We start from the raw sequence: 17,526 nt of genomic DNA on the forward strand, positions 1-17,526 counted from the left end.
TCTCTTGCAGGAGGTGGTGGAGGCGGTGGTAGCGGTAGCACCGGTGCTCTGCGACAGCACAAGAAACAGCGCAGAAAATCGCGCAGTGGGAGCAGATCGCCAAGTGGTAGTAGTCGTTCCGGAAGTACCAGCAGCAGTCGAAGCGATAGCTCGGGCGGCAGCTCTTCCGGGGGCAGCACGTCGCCCGGTAGCTCGCCGCATCGCACGAGCAACGTAGCCGTCACGGAGGATCGCAGGCCGTTGGCCATCTGCGTCAGGAATCTGCCCTCCCGCAGCAGCGATACTTCCCTCAAGGATGGCCTTTTCCACGAGTACAAGAAGCACGGCAAGGTGACGTGGGTGAAGGTCGTCGGTACAGCCAACGACAGATATGCCCTAGTCTGTTTTAAGAAACCCGAAGACGTGGAGAAAGCTCTCGAGGTTTCGCAAGACAAGCATTTCTTTGGATGCAAAATTGAAGTGGCCCCTTACCAAGGATACGATGTGGAGGACAACGAGTTCAGGCCGTACGAAGCGGAACTCGATGAGTACCATCCGAAAGCAACAAGAACATTGTTCATCGGGAACCTCGAGAAGGACGTTACCGCGTCCGAGCTCAGGAAGCATTTTGAACAGTTTGGCGAAATAATAGTGAGTTGAAATTCGTTTGGAAATCGGAACAATTAATTTACCAATAAACATTGAATAAAAAGAAAAGTAAAATCATCTGAATAAAACTTCGAAATGACAAGGCCAAATGAAAATAATATCTAAAACCTGATAAATATTAAGATAAATTAATTAAGTCTCATATTTGCTTGCAGGAAATTGATATTAAGAAACAAGGCGCCGTGTCGAGTTATGCTTTCTGTCAATATTCGGATATCGGTAGTGTTGTTAAAGCGATGAGGTCGATGGATGGTGAACATCTGGGTGCGAATCGAATTAAACTCGGATTTGGGAAGTCGATGCCCACATCCTGCGTTTGGGTTGATGGTATCGGAGGTGAGCATTTTATATATACCTTATTACATATATTTAACATCTTCAATTATACTAGTAAGATACTCTCTTTTATAAGGACACAGTTATCAAAATATAATAACGATACATTAGTAGTTTTATTTCATTAAAAGTTGCACCAGATAGTATTAAAATTTGCAAAAGCGAGATATTAAAAAAGAAAGACTCGGCACAATACTAACATTGTCTCAAATCATGGCATTAATTATATCTTTCTTTTTTTAGATTGCATGTCTGAGAAATACTTAAACATGCAGTTCCATCAATTTGGGCCGATAACTCAGGTAGTGGTAGATCGTGAGCGTGGCCAAGCTCTGGTCTTTTTTGATCAAATAAGTTGCGCTCAAACTGCCGTAAAAGAGATGCGAGGAGTAGCACTTCGTGGACGCCGTTTACAGGTCGATTTTGCCTCGAGGGAATGCCAAGAGACGTTTTACGAACATCTCGAGCGTCAAGGAAATACTAGTGAAAAGCCTTGGGACTCGAGGCCTTCGCCAGCGTCGTCATTTGACGTGACGTATGTGTACTTTTTTTATGAATTGATTTTTTTATAGCTAAAAAATATATCTATCGATAAAACATGAAATAAGAAATTGTTTAATGTGTACATTTAATAATCTTTATTCGAAACAATTTCTAATTTTAGCTTTGTTAGATTATTGATAGATTTATTAACATAAGACGCATGCTTATATATATATATCATATATATAAGTTCACGAGTCACAATCAAGAACTTAAAATGGGTGCATTCATGATTTGAAGGATTCCTTCTAGGCGGGAGCGTAGTAGCTTCGACTCGACAGTGACGGTGTCGAGTTCAACCAACAGATTCACTCGTTACGATACGCCCCCGCGATCGAGAACGGCGAATTACTCGCGGACTTCCGGAGGCAGTACGCCGGGCGCGAGTCCAGCCCATCCGACGGCGATGTCACGAAGTAGCAGACGATCCTATCAGGATTCTTACTACGACGCTGATTACAGTGAACCGACATCGCGACGGTTTCGCAGCTACGACGAGTTTAGTCAAGGTAGCGGTGCAAGTCACGACGATTATCAGAGCAGTGTTCTCAGCGACGGCAAACTCAACGACGACGATTGCCCGCCACCGTCACGGCGTCACACGGTGCAAAGCGTCGTTACGAGCGTCGACCCACCTGCGCCACCGCCACCATTATTACCTCCACCTGACATTCGACACCTCCAAAAGGAACGCGTCCATTTGCTGGAGCAACTCGAGGAATGTCACAGTAGCGGCGACGAAGTCGGTTTCGTGCCGAAGAAACGCGCGAAACTCGACAGCTCATCGACAACAATACTTTGTGAAGACGAGGAGCCGGAAATCTCGTCGTTACTCGTTACCTCGCACTCTAGTAGAAAAGGCATAGACTTTAGACGCGTCAGTGATAGTAAAGTAGTGATGCATCATAGCACAAGGAGAGGTAGTTGCGAGGGCAGGGGTCCTGGACCTTGTAAACGTCGTCGGGATGCCACTAGCAGGTGAGTTACGATTTTAAAAAAGTATAGAAAAGGAGCATTTAAGAATTATCAAGACTAAAATAACATTATTTTTATAGGCATCACGAACATCACGATGGATCTCGACCAGGTACTCCTCTCGTTGACGAGCGACCGGAGAATTTGGTACCTAGCGAGCCAAGACGATTTAGAGAAAGGAGTCACGAAGGTCCATTGTCGTTGCCTCTACCAAGGTTTGCGGCACAAATGTTGAACAACAACAATAATACAAGCAGTAGTAATAACAACAATGGCAACAGCACTCGATCGAGCAGTGCTAGTCTCGCCAAAGTTGCTAGTCCGCCATGTGCCAGCTTGTCTACTGCGCCCAGTCCTCGTGCCGCTCCGCAACCACCGGCTTCGCCGCCTCCCAGACATGCCAGCTCGAGCCCAACCAGTTCCGACAGCGAGACAGCGCCGCAGTCTCCCACTCTGGAGGAGAGGATACGCTCTCTGGATGAAAAGTACGAAAAATGGTCTGGCTCGAGAGCATTGAGTGCTGCTGGCGGTGATGCACTGGCAAAGCTCGATGCCAGCGCTTCAGAAAGATTTCGATTTCGGCATAAACTGCTCGATATGGATCTTCATGAGGTGCAACCTTCCGACATCGTGAAATCGGTTCTCGCGAAAAGAAGCGTGTTCGACGAGGACTCGAAGCGATTGGAGAACTTTAGTGAAAAGTACGAACCGCGGGAATTTACTGGTGTTATTGGTGTTAGTTCTATGATCGGGAGTACCGCTGGTCTCACCACTAGTGGTAGCTGTACCAGCAAAGTTTGTCTGCAGTATCCGTTTCCTAGTCATCCGCCGGTACAGCCGACCAGCGGTACTTCGGTCAGTCAAATCGGCATTAATACGTCATTGTCCGTGAGTTTGACCGCGACGACGACCTCGATGGTCTCGTCGATGTTGAAGACCGATCCGCGGATTGTGCAACATAACTGTATACATCCAACGCCAGCGACGCCGATTACACCTGGTACTTCTATTAAGACAGTTAGTCCTGAATTACCACCATCGGTTTCTCTACCGATCGGTCTCGTTAGTGGAACGGCAGCCAATAGTGGCAACGTTAGTGGTTTAGCGTCAGCCAGTAGTCTTCTAAGCAGCAGTGGTAGCATAGGTAGTATTCACACCCTCGGAGCCTCGACACATCGAGGATTGAGCATCTCCGCGACTACCGCGTCGCCCACGGTGACTGCGGCGTCGACCGATGCCTTCTCGACTGCAATAACAACAGCGGTACCTGTTGCGACAACCCCGTCAACGGTAGCAGCAACAACGACGATGTCCGTAACAGGCGCGATATCTTCCATGACTACTACCAGTTCGATAGCTCCACCGTCTTCCATAACATCCTCATCCAATTCTTCCTCTTCATCGTCATTATCCACATCTTCCACAGATTTGACTCGTTCTCGTTTGAGGAAGGAAACGAGCGGTAGCAGTCGAGAGAGCAGAGATTCCCGCGACGGAAAGGACAGCAGGGAGTCGAAACATAGTAAGGGAAAAGATTGTCAAAGAAGATCACGGAAGGAAGAAACCGACGTTGAAAGAAATCGCAAAGATAGGGATGAAAGAGAAAGTTCAACTGTTATGAATGACATCGGCAACACGGATAATCATAGTAGGGACTTTAAAGAAAACAAAGAATTAAGGTACGAGCGAAAAGAACGAGAGGAGAAAGAAAGGAGGGACAAAGAAGATCGTGACAGACAAGAGCGAAGGGATAAAGAAGATCGTGATCGACAAGAGAAAAAAGAAAGAGAGGAACGCGAGAGGCGTGAAAAGGATGAAGAAAGGCGAGAAAGAGAAAGACAAGACAAGGAACGACTAGAAAAAGATAGAAGAGAACGGGAAGAAAGAGAACGCGAAAGAAAAGAAAGGGAGGAGAATGAGCTTAAAGAAAAAGAGAGACGAGAGAAGGAGCGTCTCGATCGTGAGAGGAGAGAACGAGAGGAGAAGGAGCGGCAAGAACGGAGAGAACGCGAGGAGCGTGAAAGGAGAGAGCGCGAAGAACGCGAAAGAAAAGAACGGGAAATTCGTTTGGAACGTGAAAAACAGGAAAAGGAACGTCTTAAAAGGGAAAAAGAAGAACAAGAAAGAAGAGAGAAAGAAGAACGAGACAGATTAGAGCGAGAAAGGAGGAGAGAAGAGAAGGAACGTCTCGAACGAGAAAGAAAACGAGAAAGGGAAGAAAAAGAGAGACTAGAACGTGAACGGCGGAAAGAGAAGGAAGAACGAGAAAAAATGGAAAAGGAGAAACGCGAAAAAGAGGAACGGGAGAGACTTGAGAAACTTGAGAGGGAAAAACACGAAAGGGAGAAGCGACGGGAACGCGAAGATCAAGAGAGGAGGGAAAAGGAGAAGGCCGAGCGCGAGAAGAGGAGAGATCGCGAAGAAAAGGACAAAGAGAAGAGAGAACGTGACGATAATAGGCGGCAGTCGACTGAAAATCATCTACATCCCTCTATAACGCAATCTCAGAGTCAGGTCGCTCCGGCACCGGTGCCGATCAAGCGCAGGTGTTCGTCGCAGGATTGTCCTACAGACGAGGATGCTAAGCGTGTGAAACTTTCGGATCATCGGCGAGACAGCAAAGATCGGTCTAGACAAAACAGGAGATCCGAAGATCGCAAGCATCGTAATGATTCGCATCGTTCTAGTCGAGAAAGTAGGGAGAGTCGCGACAGCAAGGAGAGCGGTAGTGCGACGCAAGATAGCAGGGATGGGACGCATGGCGAATCGACACGGGAAAACAACTCGAGGGACAGCGGAAGCAAAGAGAAACAGAGGAGCAAGAGAAATCGTTCGGAGAAAGAGTCGAGGGAACGTAGCCCGAGAGTCTCGCATGAATCCGACAAAGAATTTCTGTCAAGATTGGAACTCACCAAGAGAAACGACTCGAGTCCATCGACTGAGCAATCTTCCGTGGGAACGAATCACAGAGACGCGCAACATCATCAACAGCAGCAGTCTACGGTGAATTCTCACAGCGACGTAGACGATGGTCCTCTCTCTACTCACGAAATACAAGTAGCGAGGAATCCGTCGGCCACAGATACAGACAGCGACGAGCCTAAGAAACATTCGATTTTCGATATTGTCGACGACGAACCTGCTTACATCAGCATGTACGACAAAGTGAAAGCCCGTTCGACGAAGAACATGCAAAAACTAGAAGAGGAAAAGCGTCAAGTACGTTTGAAGGATAAATTTTCGCAGCTGAAGCAAAGTCGCGCCAGGCGAGAGGAGAAGAAGCAGAGCACATCGTGGGACGGAGATTCAGTGAGCAGCAAAGCTCTGACAGAGGACGAGGCTACTTCCGAATCGGACTCGACGAGAACCAAGTCCCTCTCGAGGAAGGGCTCGCGATCTCGCATCCATTCGGACACAAGCGAGGAGGAGGAACCATTCAACAACAAGGTCCGGAAGCCTGTGAAGACGGAGAGATTCCTCGAAAGCGACGTCGATCTCGGCTTTGCCGATACTGAAGAGAAGCAAAATCCACTGGAAGCTTCGAACGTTATCGTTAACAGCGTGCACACGAATATCAAGGAGGAGCCTCGTACGTCCGACGAAGACGAGCGAGTTGCTGTTGGTTTCCGTACGAATCATCCCACGATAGTTGTGAATAATCACGAGAGAGACTCGCGAAAGAAGTCGCACAAGAAGAAACAGAAACGTCAAAAGAACAGCATTTCAAGCGAAGATAATATAAAAGTCGAACCGAATGTAGAGCATAAGAATAAAGTCGATGTCATCACGTCGAATGCAGACTGCCGACCGAATCACGGCACGGAATTGACTACTGTCACCGCCGCTACGACCATTGTCACGACAGTGTTGGAGAACGCGGAGGAAAGGATGCGGGCCGATAAGAAGCAACGTAGTAAAAAGGAGAAGAAACGCGATCGGAATGGAGAAGATAAGGCCAAAGCGAGACGAAAGAGACTCAATAGGCAAGAGGCGAGGGATTCTCAACGTATGGAAGACATCTTCGGTCCTCTTTCGGACGACGTTGATGATGCTCCATCTAACACGTTCTTCAACAGATTTGGTAACATGACGTCAGAGAACAGCGCCTATGCTTCGGACAGCGACGGTGGTCGTAGCTCACTCGACATGGACAGAGTGAGGCGAAAGACGGAAAAGAAACGGCGTCATCAGCCAGAGGACGAGAACAGCGTCGATCTGGCCGAAGCTGGGCGAGAGATTGAGGCGAAACTCTTGGGTATACCGAGCTCTCCGAAGGCCGTCCCCGCGTGCCCGGCAGAACCCAATGATCATGATGTCTTTCGATTCACCGACGATAATGACAGCGTCGAGCCGTCCACACCTTCGACAGTGCCGGAGAAAGTCAAGGAGAAGAAGAAGAAACGAAAGAAGTCCAAAGAGGAACGAGGGAGTCGAAAGGATTACCATCACCATCATCACCATCATCATCACCATCACGAGAAAAGCGGCGAATTACCTTATTTGGGTGCCGAACCTAGTCCACCAAGAGCGAGCAGTCCATTAGTATCTAAGACAGTATCACCCAGCTTGCCCACGTCTAGAGAAACTTTATTAAGCCCTATACCTAAAGTGATTTCCAACGTATCGACCATGCCGGCGATCACTCCACCACCAGTCGTGACCGGTAGCATACAAACTCCTAAGTCGGAGAAGAAGAAAGACAAGCTCATACCTGGCTTTGGAATAGAAATAGACGAGACGATCCACGAGAACGCTGTGAAAAGTATCTCAGAGCCGGATGAAAGAGATAGCAATTGTCAATCGCGAAGCGGCAGGGAGGAGTCGGAAGTACCTGTATCAACGACACCATCGGCTCAGAGCGAGGACAAACCACGAGTTGCGATATCGCAGGAGGAAACGGAGGATGCCGTTGCCGCGTTACTCGAAGAAACGTTCGGCGCATCGACGGAGGACTTCTCTTATGAGGGCGAAGAGGAGGAAGCGGAAGCCGAAGTTGTTGGGACACCAGCTGAGGCGCCTCAAGAAGACGTCGAGGAAATGCAGCAAGCGGTCGAGAGTCTGAACGCGTCGACGGGAGAAGCCGACGCGGACCTGAAGCCGGATACGCCGCAGAGCGAGCACGATCTCCAGATTGACACGGACACGGAGGAAGATCCGAATTACGAGACTGTCGATCTCACGCAACCTCCGAAAACACCGGATATACCGTCGTTCTACAAGTCTCCGACAAAGACGTTGCCTATGACGCCTGTCTTAGCTACGCCCGAAAAGCCGGTCGAAGTGCGATTACCACCCGCAGTTACGAAACCACAGAGCCCACCGACCTCCGTAATCGCTCATTCTTGGAGCTTGAACGACCATAACAAACCACGGGAAGCCGCGAAACCTCATCAATTAAAAACTAACGAGTCAGACGCTGACGTCGCCAGTCCAGAGAGAACGACGCAAGTACAAAGAGCGTCCGCGTCGCCGCCACCACCTCAGTATAAACCTATGCTGGTACCTTGCAGCGTACCGATAAGCGACGTACCGAAATCGATCTCCGTTCCAAATTCGCGACCGTCACCGATCACAGTGCAGCCTCTGTATCAAAGGCTCCCCGTGTCTCCGCAGTCTCAAATGGTACCCATGCGTCAAGCTTCTCCCAAAATGCAAAATGTCACGACGGTTTCCTGCTCGTCCTCCTCCAACACAACACCGTTGCCGCCGTTGGTCCCGTCAAGAATGCCACCTCTGGTACCGTCTCAGCCGTCACCGTGCGTCACTCAGCCGCTCTCGCCTAACGGACAATGGTCACGGAATCCTACCTTGAGTCCGCACGTGCCCAGCGTGGGGAAGAGAAAACCGTCGCCGCCACCTACTAAGATCGCGGTATGCGTGCCCATCCCTGCCCATAGACCGGAAACGCCGGTTCAGCAAATTTATTCGACCGCGGCAACTCAACAGCCTGTAATACAACATGCTCCAGGGATGCTGGCGCCCGCACCCGGTTATCCACGCGGCGGTCTACCGCCGTTGACTCTGAACATCCCACCGCGACCTTACATGCCGGTGCCACCGTTGGCCTCCGGTATACAGGTTAAGAGCTCGCGCGACGTCTCCCTGGGCGGCAAGTCCGTAATCGAGACGCTACTTCCCGTAAACCCGAACGAGCCACCTCAGAGACTGGACGAGCCGAAATTATCACCAGCCGTTATACCGGAGCCGACCAACAAAGCGTCCACCTCTCCTAAGGTTCCCTCGCCGAATCAACCGCCCACATACATACCCGAAACGGCGAAGATCGAGATCAACGCTAGCACATCCAGCCCGGTGTTCGGCAAGCCCGCTTACGTGACGGATAATTACACGATGTCATCTAGAACGCAGAAGCAAATCTCCGTGTCCATGACAACGGACAGCAACCTGCTGTCGCCAAGACAGAAACAGGAGGTGTCGAATCTTCAACTCCTGACTACGCACGTACCTCGTTCTTCTACGCCCAGTCCTGTGATCGTGGCACACGGTCAGCCTCACCTACTTCACAAGTCCGTGCACTCTCTAGGGCCACCTGTCTCTTCTCCAAATCAGCCGTTGATAAAGACCGTGGTACCTATAGTCCCTCAACAAGTAACTCCGAACGCAGCACCGCCGGTACCCAGCGACAAATGCATCAACCCGCAAACGCCCGTTGCTTGTCAGAGACAATCGCCTGTCTCTCAAAGTCAAGTAGTCAAGTCTCACATACCTCTGGTATCTACGGTGTCACAGACGATCATAACCAGAGTGGTACCGTCCACCGTATCTTCCGTGTCGACACCACCAATGAACGAGCAAACCACGCCGGAATGTTTGGAGCCACGTATTATCCAGGGACAACAATTGGAGTTGGATGCTGAGGCGCAGATCAGCCAATCTGTCCAACCGATGCAACTTACACCGCCTATACAATCTACGCAGCCTATTGATGAGATAAAGAAGGAACCGGCCGACGTCGAGCAGGAAGACACAATAGACGAAGCAGCGTATAATACAGCTGAATCCGAGAAGCTTTTGAATCCACTGTGCATAAAAGAAGAAGACGTGAAGCAGGAGAAGCAAGAAGTCATTAATACGGAGGTTGCGCCATGCATTCCTAAGGTCGAACCCGTGGATACGATCCCACCGAAGCTCGAGACGGAGACTCCTATAAAACTGGAGCCTGTGAGTGAGATTAAAGAGGAGGAGGCTGTAAAAGAAACCGATGAAGTGGAATTGGACGAAGAGCCGGTAGAGGATCCGTTGAAAGAGCCGAGCACGGATCCTCTCGCTATCGATTCCAAGGAAGATCCAACTGATAGCAAAGAGGACAGCGATTACTGGTCCGCGAAGGAGGTGAACATCGAGAGCGTCATAAAGAAAGTCGACGCTCTGTGCGACGGTGAGGGTAACGACGGCGATGACGAGGCACAACAGGGCAACGAGAGCATAAATAGCGATTCGCACGATACCAGCAAGAATGAGTCGGATTGGTTCGACACCGAGTCGACGGAGGGCGAGAGCAAGAAGAACTTCATCTCAGCCGACGATCACGACGAGAGCGTGGAAACGTGCGAAAACGAGTGCACGAGGAGTCGTCGTGGCAGAACGAAGAGCAGACGCGGTAGTCGCGGCGGGGTTACCACCAGGCGAGGTGGCAGAAACGCAGGCGCCGTATCTAACCGGCGAGGTGGTAGAAGTTCCAGGGGTAGCAAACATCACGTTGAAAAGAATAAGTTGCCAGCTGACGTTTACGAATTCCACGATGACAGCGAGGAGGACAACGCGGGTCGTCCGCGACTTATTCTCACCATTAAATCTCCTGGACCGAACGTGACGGGGGCGAATGCGCAGCCGGCGACACCCGTGGCTGCGGTCAAGGAGGTGCCACCGGAGGAATTCGTCTCTCCGGCCGCGAACACGAGAAAGTCCAGAAGATTGGCGGAAAGAGACGGCAGCCGCAACACGGTCGACGACGTTATCGAGGATGTTGTCCGCGGATCACCTACGAATAAGGGACTGGCCAGCGGAAATGTGCACGCTACTAGGCGAAGCACCAGGCATAACAACATTCCGCGTAGTACGGCGCAGCAACCCATGCCGCTGACGGAGCTTCGCAAGTCACCGAGGGGTAGTCGTAAAGCAGCGAGGCGAACATCGGAGAATAATGACGATAGCGGGGAGGAGAAGGTGAAAGAGGTGACAGCGACGCCGCAGGAGGCTCCGATCAAGGAAGAGCCGAAATTGGTTCAACCGGAAAGTCCGAAAGCGGAGGAACCGGTGGCTCAAGCTGTTACGCCAGCGCCGCTGAAGACGGTATCACACGAGCCGATGACGTTAATCGATCCAGTCACGGGAATGCTGATACCGATGAGAGAATCCGAGGAGGGCCAGTACATTCCGGTGTCCACGGCGTCTGGTCAAGCGCAAGCCACCAACAGAGCGCTCAGCGAAGCTCGGAGTGGCGGATTGCCTGGCGCAAGTCTGACAAGCGAAGCTCCACGAGCAAAACCCGTTTCCGAGAGTTCTGTTTTGGTGCCAGCGGAGCCGAAGAAGGAAGTCGTTATAGAGCACGCGTCTTGTCAGCCGATACCGACCCAGCAAATCCAACCGCAAACTAGCGTAATTACGAAACCGCAATCCCCAGCGATACAAGCCACCTCCACCATCACCGTTGCGCAATCCTCAACAACAGGCACGACTGTCGTGACTACCGTGACTACGACGACCGCACCGACTGCGACGGTACAACCGATATCCACCTCACCTTCGCAGACGAAACCCACGAGCCTTAAGGCGCACGTGTTGAACGCCAGCAAGCTGGTGACATCGGCTCAACAACAGCAGGTCATCACGAAACCCGTAGCTCCGAGTCTGCCCAATCAAACGATAGTACAGAACATCGTCAAGCCACCTGCGCAAGCGATACAGGGTCTCAATCTGCAAATACCACCTGGCAGAGTAGCGTCGCCCAGCTTGAGCCCGCGTACGAAACAGGCGGCGCCGCTGACTCCGACGAACGGAAAGCAAGGTCAGCCCATGTCTCCCGTGCTCAACAATACTGGTGCGCCGCCTAATCCCAAGCAGCACCTCCTTCAAGCCGCGAAGCAACAAACGTCGACGATAGTGAATATGCCACAAAAACTGCCGTTAAACATACATCCTGCCAACGTAAACGTACCCCAACTTAGTACTCCAACATCAAGAATTCATCAGCCAGTCTCACAGCCCACCGCTTTAAAGGGTATCAATGGACAGCCACATCCGCTCAATCCGAAGACGCACTTGCTGCAGGCTGTGGTTCCACCGATCGTGACAGTAGCGAGCTCACCCACGCAGCCGCATCTCGTCAATCCGCAGATTTCAACTGTCGTGAACAGTGTCCGATCACCGGGACCGAAAGCTCCTGTAAGCTTTTGCAGTCAAGAAAATACTTGTTTATATTTTAAACTCGAAAACGTGATTGATAAGACTAATATTTGGAAATTTATTTCAGACCACCGGGCCGATGGAACCACAAAAGGTGGAAGTGCCAATGCCTGGTTGTATTATGGTGCCGACTGCGAGTCCGCAAAGTCGTAGCGTACCGATGCCGACGTACGGGGCTCCATTGGTAAGCATTGTACTTCAATCTTCTTTACTAATTTGCGTGAGTTTAAAAATCTTGCACTTGAGTGAGATGAAATAATAAAACCGATCCAGAATACGTTAAAGCGGCGTTAAACTAACTCTTGTTTGGTTTCGATTAGCATGGAAGTACGAGTGCTACTCCACCAGGGGGTCAGTATGGTCTTGTCCCCCCGCATCGTTCCCAGAGCCCTCCATTGCCTCCACCTGCCCACCATCACGTTAATACTTCACAGGTACTTTCTAATATTCTTTTAATGAAACGCTCATGCGATTCAAGAAAGATCAGACAAGCAAGGCTTTCTTACATGTTCATCATAATTTCGACAATAATTGCATGAAGTTTTAAGAAAACTCTTTTTGTATATTTATTAGTAAGTTAAAGCGTAAAAATGACATTTTGATATAAATAATCATGGAAATAATTTTATTTCAGAGTGAAGTCGTCAACCATTACGGAGAACTGGCTCGTGACCATTACTTGCATTCTCCGATGTTCCAGTATCAGTATCTCCGCGCGCAACAGGAAGCGTTAACGGCTCCTCGCATAGCTTATCACATTCCAGGAACAAGATCTCCGCACTTACCTTTGGACCCGAAACTCGAGCCCGGCATAGAGGACAGTCACAGTCCTCCTCTAGAATTGAGACGTGGCACGAGGACGCCTCAGGATCGTACTACTGATAGTCCGCAAATTGCTCAAGTCTATATGATACACGGGGCAATGAGACCATTGCCACCGCCTCCACCGCAATATAACACGGGAAATAATCCATCGTTATCCGGTGCACCAGCTGGCGCTAGACCGAATTTCTATGAACCACCGCCCGCCCATTTGCACTCTCAATATCCCATGGCTGCTAGCGAGGCTCCACCTGAGATGGGTAGAGCTCCTACGCCGGATCGATGTAGGAAACATCAGGTCGTCACCCCGCCGCTTTACGCGTCTCAGGTGCCACCGCAAGCGGACTCGTTTCAGATGCTACTCCAACGTCATCCGGTTATGTGGCAAGGCTTATTAGCTCTTAAGAACGATCAGGCAGCGGTACAGATGCACTTTGTCTTTGGCAATCCCAGAGTGGCCAGAGACAGTCTGCCATGTAACAGCGATGGCTCCACTCCGCCGTTGAGAATAGCGCAAAGGATGAGATTGGAGCAAACTCAAGTCGAAGGCGTAGCAAGAAAGATGCAAGTATGTATCGCAGTCTCTCGATACTAGAATGTCATAAATCCTAAATTTATATGTATTTAAAAACAATTTAATTTTTATCTTGAAACTTTGTATGGATTTCTAGAAAATACTAAAAAGATCTGCATATAAATAAATTTTAAATGAGGTAAACTATTTTTTTTATATAATAATGTCATTTGATGCTCTTCAGACTGAAGATGAACACTGCATGCTGTTGGCACTACCTTGTGGACGTGACGAAGTGGACGTACTGCAACAAAGCAAAAATCTCCAAACAGGATTTATCATGTATCTTCAACAAAAGCAAGCTGCTGGAATCGTAAACATTGCTGCACCTGGATCGCAACAGGTATAATAAAATTGTTATCCCGCAATATGCGTGATTCAGATGGAAGACCCATCAAGTTTAACAATTTTATTACACATCAGTTATTTTTATTCTCCACGTTATCCTCAGTTTTAGTCTCTTAATTATCCTCTCGGTTTTAATGACAATGCGCGAATTAAATTTTTATGTTACCAATTATCTTGGTATTTTAGGCGGCGTATGTAGTTCACATTTTCCCGTCTTGTGATTTCGCGCGTGAAACTTTGGCAAGAATTGCACCGGACCTACATCACCGAGTCGCAAAAATCGCTCACTTACTAATCGTCATCGCCACGGTTTGAGGCCGATCAGTGACCTACTGGATTATGATCTGTCCATATCTCTCGCCTTCGCGCACCGCAGGACGCTTCGCACGTGGTATGAAACCTGGAGTGTCCACCGTCTGACACGCATAGTTGTGCGACAAAATGAGAGATGCATTCAAGAGGAAGAGCTCCTTGTCTGGAGTTGTATCAGTGACAATCAAACGGAACCCGGCGGTAAGCCGATCTTTTAGATCGTAGGCCTAAAGAGCGAGGCACGAGGTTGTGCAGTGAAGCGAGGTTAGCACCTGGTTATCATCGTGCGTGCCTCTCTTCGATGAATTTCGCGCGGGCAAGCTCGTTTCGTTCTCTTGTCCCTTTTTTCTTTCTCCTTCTTTCTCTCGGACGGCTTGTGACTCGCGTCAATCATTGACAACGTTTGTGGGATCGACCGACGTCACTCTTGGTCTTTCTGACAAGCGGGTCAGGCACAACCCCAGCCCTCAAGACAAAGACCTTCGATTCGTCACACCCGACGCCCCCCCTTACTTACGCTCGTCCTTCCCGTAGAGGGAACAATAATAATCCGTTGCTCTAGATGGACAAGTGGACTACGAAGCATAATAACGAATAGGAGAACCTTAACGTACACTCGTCAACTATTACACATGAGTTATTTTAAGCGAGGTCTAGGCGTTAATGATAAAATTGTGTAAATTATATGAGCGAGCCACCGAGGGCATAACTACTGTGATTTTAAGTATTTAACGATAACATAATTGCGTATAAGGAAGAAGAGAGGAAGGTGACAAAAAAGTAAAAACATATAAGGGGATGCCCGACTAATGGTCCGCGCGGTATGTGATGTGTTTTTGTATAATACTGCTCTATATAAATAAACTATGTATTATATTACTGTAATTGATAGTTTGCTGCTGCCCGTTGCTGCTGCCGCCGTCGGTCGTGTCGAATTAGAAATGTAAATTACAATGTTAGACATCTAGCACAGAGAAACGAGAAAAGTTGGGCTACCCGAGTAGGATTTCCGATCTATTCGTGGATCTATCCATTTGCGAGCATAGTGTATCATAATTACCCGGAGCAGGATGCGAATTTGTGAATTATTATTATTACTCTTAGCATACTCTTAGCGCGTCATACGTCTTATAAAAAGATTTTTAACGTTACTACTTATTCTTTATCATTATGATTATTATGATTATTATTAATATTATCACCAGTGTTTTCAGTGTTGCCAGTGTCGGTACAATAACTAACACACACATATACACATACACACACGCAACGCATGCAGAAGTGAAACATTTGGTACATTGCGAATGAAATAAATTAGACGGTCTTCTTACATAACAGAGAATCGTATTTCGTTTAATTTATTTCCATAAGTGACCCTGGTAATACTGATCTTTACCTATTCTTATTACTGTTATTATTATTATTATTATTATTATTAATATTATTATTACAAGTACTCTCTATTACCACTGCTATTACTATTATTACTACTATACTATTACCACTACTCTACTACTTACTATTACTACTACTATTCTACCACTACTATTATCGCTGCTATTAATTATTATTAACGTTATTACAGCAGGCTAGCTAGGGCATACCAATCTGCACATTTAAGGACGATTGGGGCTTATTTGTCATACTGAGAGAAATAGTATGACCGATCTCATTGACCATTGACGCCGCCCCATATCACACACACACTTCCATCCTACAAGAGATAGATATACCCGAGCGGAACGAATAAACGAGCAGCGAATGCGAGTGATACGCGAGTGCGTTAGAGCGTTCGATTCGCGTTCCCTGTTCGTTTCATTGTTCGTTTGCACGTGCAGTGTACACCTATCTTTACACCCCCATCCCTCGATTCCGTCGTTCGACGACTCATAGACTCTTTAGCATTCGTGTCCGAGATAATAAATGCGCTTATGTGTATAGACCAGAGATTACACTATATCACACCAAGCCGTCAAAAAAAAACATTTTAAGTAAATTAAGGAACTTATATATATTTACGATATTATGCTGCTGCGCGTAGGGCGCATGCCTCTAGAGAGTAATCTTTATGCAAAAGTATCAGGGATGGACGAAACGCGCATCCGTTCGCTGTAAGTCTAGTTGCGAGAGCACTTTAAAAATCACAAGTATTTTTATTTAAGATACTTTATCTTTCTTCGGAGCGAAAAAATTCAATCTTTTTTTTTAACATTTTTTTAGAAAACGATGCGTATTAAAGTTATAAATGCGATCTGGATTTTGCGGACATTCCGGATAATTAATTTACCGATTCGATTAATTTACTATTCCGATTAATCAAACTTGGATATTCGAAAGCAGTTTTGAAAAGCTTCCTCAAAACAATCTGCATTTGTGTAATCGGGTAATAATTATTCTGGATAATTCGGATGTTACATTATTTGGGTATGTTACATTATTTGGGTATTTATAATTCTTTCGCGTACACAATTATAGTATCGTGTATCGTTTACGAAAGTAGCGGATATAACTGCAACGCTAGAGCGAGAAACTCGATCGTTCATTTTACTTTTCTATTTTATCGTTTCGCTATTAATTTTAGAAACGACTGACGATTCGACGAATTTGTTTGTGATTTAATTTTTGAGCGATAAACCACATCGTGATCATCACCGTGTTCTGTCCATCCCTGCGATTTACAATTACTTTAAGGCAGCGCGGATACTCGCGGAGCGTGTGCATGTACAGTGTAAAAGATGCGTTGTGGATATGTACAGTGTAGAGGTATAATTGAGCGAGCAAGGTGATAAAAAAAAACACAAGAAACGCGTATATAGAATAGTAAATATGAATAAGTACATAAGGCACGAACGTGTGCACGTGTCGCGCGACGTCTCGTTTATTTTCACGAAAGCGCTGTGTTTTCCCCCTTCGCTCTTTCTTCTGCAGCCAGTCATATATAGTGTGCGGGCGCAGGATCATTATGTTTCCTGTGCCATTGTTGCGCGACGCGTGCGCCCGTCGGCGGGCCTCGTCTATCTTGTAAAATATCTGTGAATATTATGATTTAGTTTCTTCCTATTTGTAGGCTACAAGGTATACAAAAAAATGTTTACGTTAATCATTTAAGGAGAATGTACAGATATCACTATATCCTTTTTGTTTTGTGTTTTACTGTAGTTATTGATAATTATATGGATATTAACGATAATAATAACTATGATTAAAAAGAAAAAAAACTTAAGCACGGCTCGATTGCGTCATTCTTGAAAAAAAAAACCCGCTAATATGCGCAATATATTTATTCTGTGTAAGAGAACTCTCGGTGATAATGTATCATTTGTATATTAGCAATTACGTGATCTCTCCTAATAATCGAAAAAAAAAGAATGAAACTTGAATAGTATTGATATACGTTTGCGACGTCACACCGTTCCATCTCCCCAAATTCGTCACAATCTCCACGATTTATTTCCGCGCCGTCTACACATGCGTTCTTCTGAAATGTTAATGCGTTAAAAAAAAAACGTATGTTAAGAACTTTCTTTTTATATTAGATCAGG

At 47.4% G+C, this 17,526-nt stretch overlaps 1 protein-coding gene across 5 annotated transcripts in view; it reads left to right on the forward strand.

The window, feature by feature from the left end:
• LOC139812353 (uncharacterized) overlaps window positions 1-17,207 on the forward strand; it is a 90,077-nt gene extending 72,870 nt beyond the window's left edge. For 2 of the 5 annotated variants that reach the window (XM_071777108.1, XM_071777111.1), the window contains exons 4-13: window positions 11-630; window positions 804-984; window positions 1,228-1,519; window positions 1,768-2,505; window positions 2,583-11,907; window positions 11,996-12,112; window positions 12,249-12,362; window positions 12,563-13,318; window positions 13,509-13,667; window positions 13,859-17,207. In XM_071777108.1, coding sequence (XP_071633209.1) covers window positions 11-630; window positions 804-984; window positions 1,228-1,519; window positions 1,768-2,505; window positions 2,583-11,907; window positions 11,996-12,112; window positions 12,249-12,362; window positions 12,563-13,318; window positions 13,509-13,667; window positions 13,859-13,987 — 12,431 coding nt within the window. In that variant the 3' untranslated portion in view covers window positions 13,988-17,207. The remainder of the gene's footprint in view (window positions 1-10; window positions 631-803; window positions 985-1,227; window positions 1,520-1,767; window positions 2,506-2,582; window positions 11,908-11,995; window positions 12,113-12,248; window positions 12,363-12,562; window positions 13,319-13,508; window positions 13,668-13,858) is intronic. The other 3 variants (XR_011731856.1, XM_071777109.1, XM_071777110.1) reach the window with 3 other exon arrangements.
• The last annotated feature ends 319 nt before the right edge of the window (window positions 17,208-17,526 follow it).

The sequence above is a fragment of the Temnothorax longispinosus genome, chromosome 4, assembly GCF_030848805.1.
Source record: "Temnothorax longispinosus isolate EJ_2023e chromosome 4, Tlon_JGU_v1, whole genome shotgun sequence".
Lineage (NCBI taxonomy): Eukaryota > Metazoa > Arthropoda > Insecta > Hymenoptera > Formicidae > Temnothorax > Temnothorax longispinosus.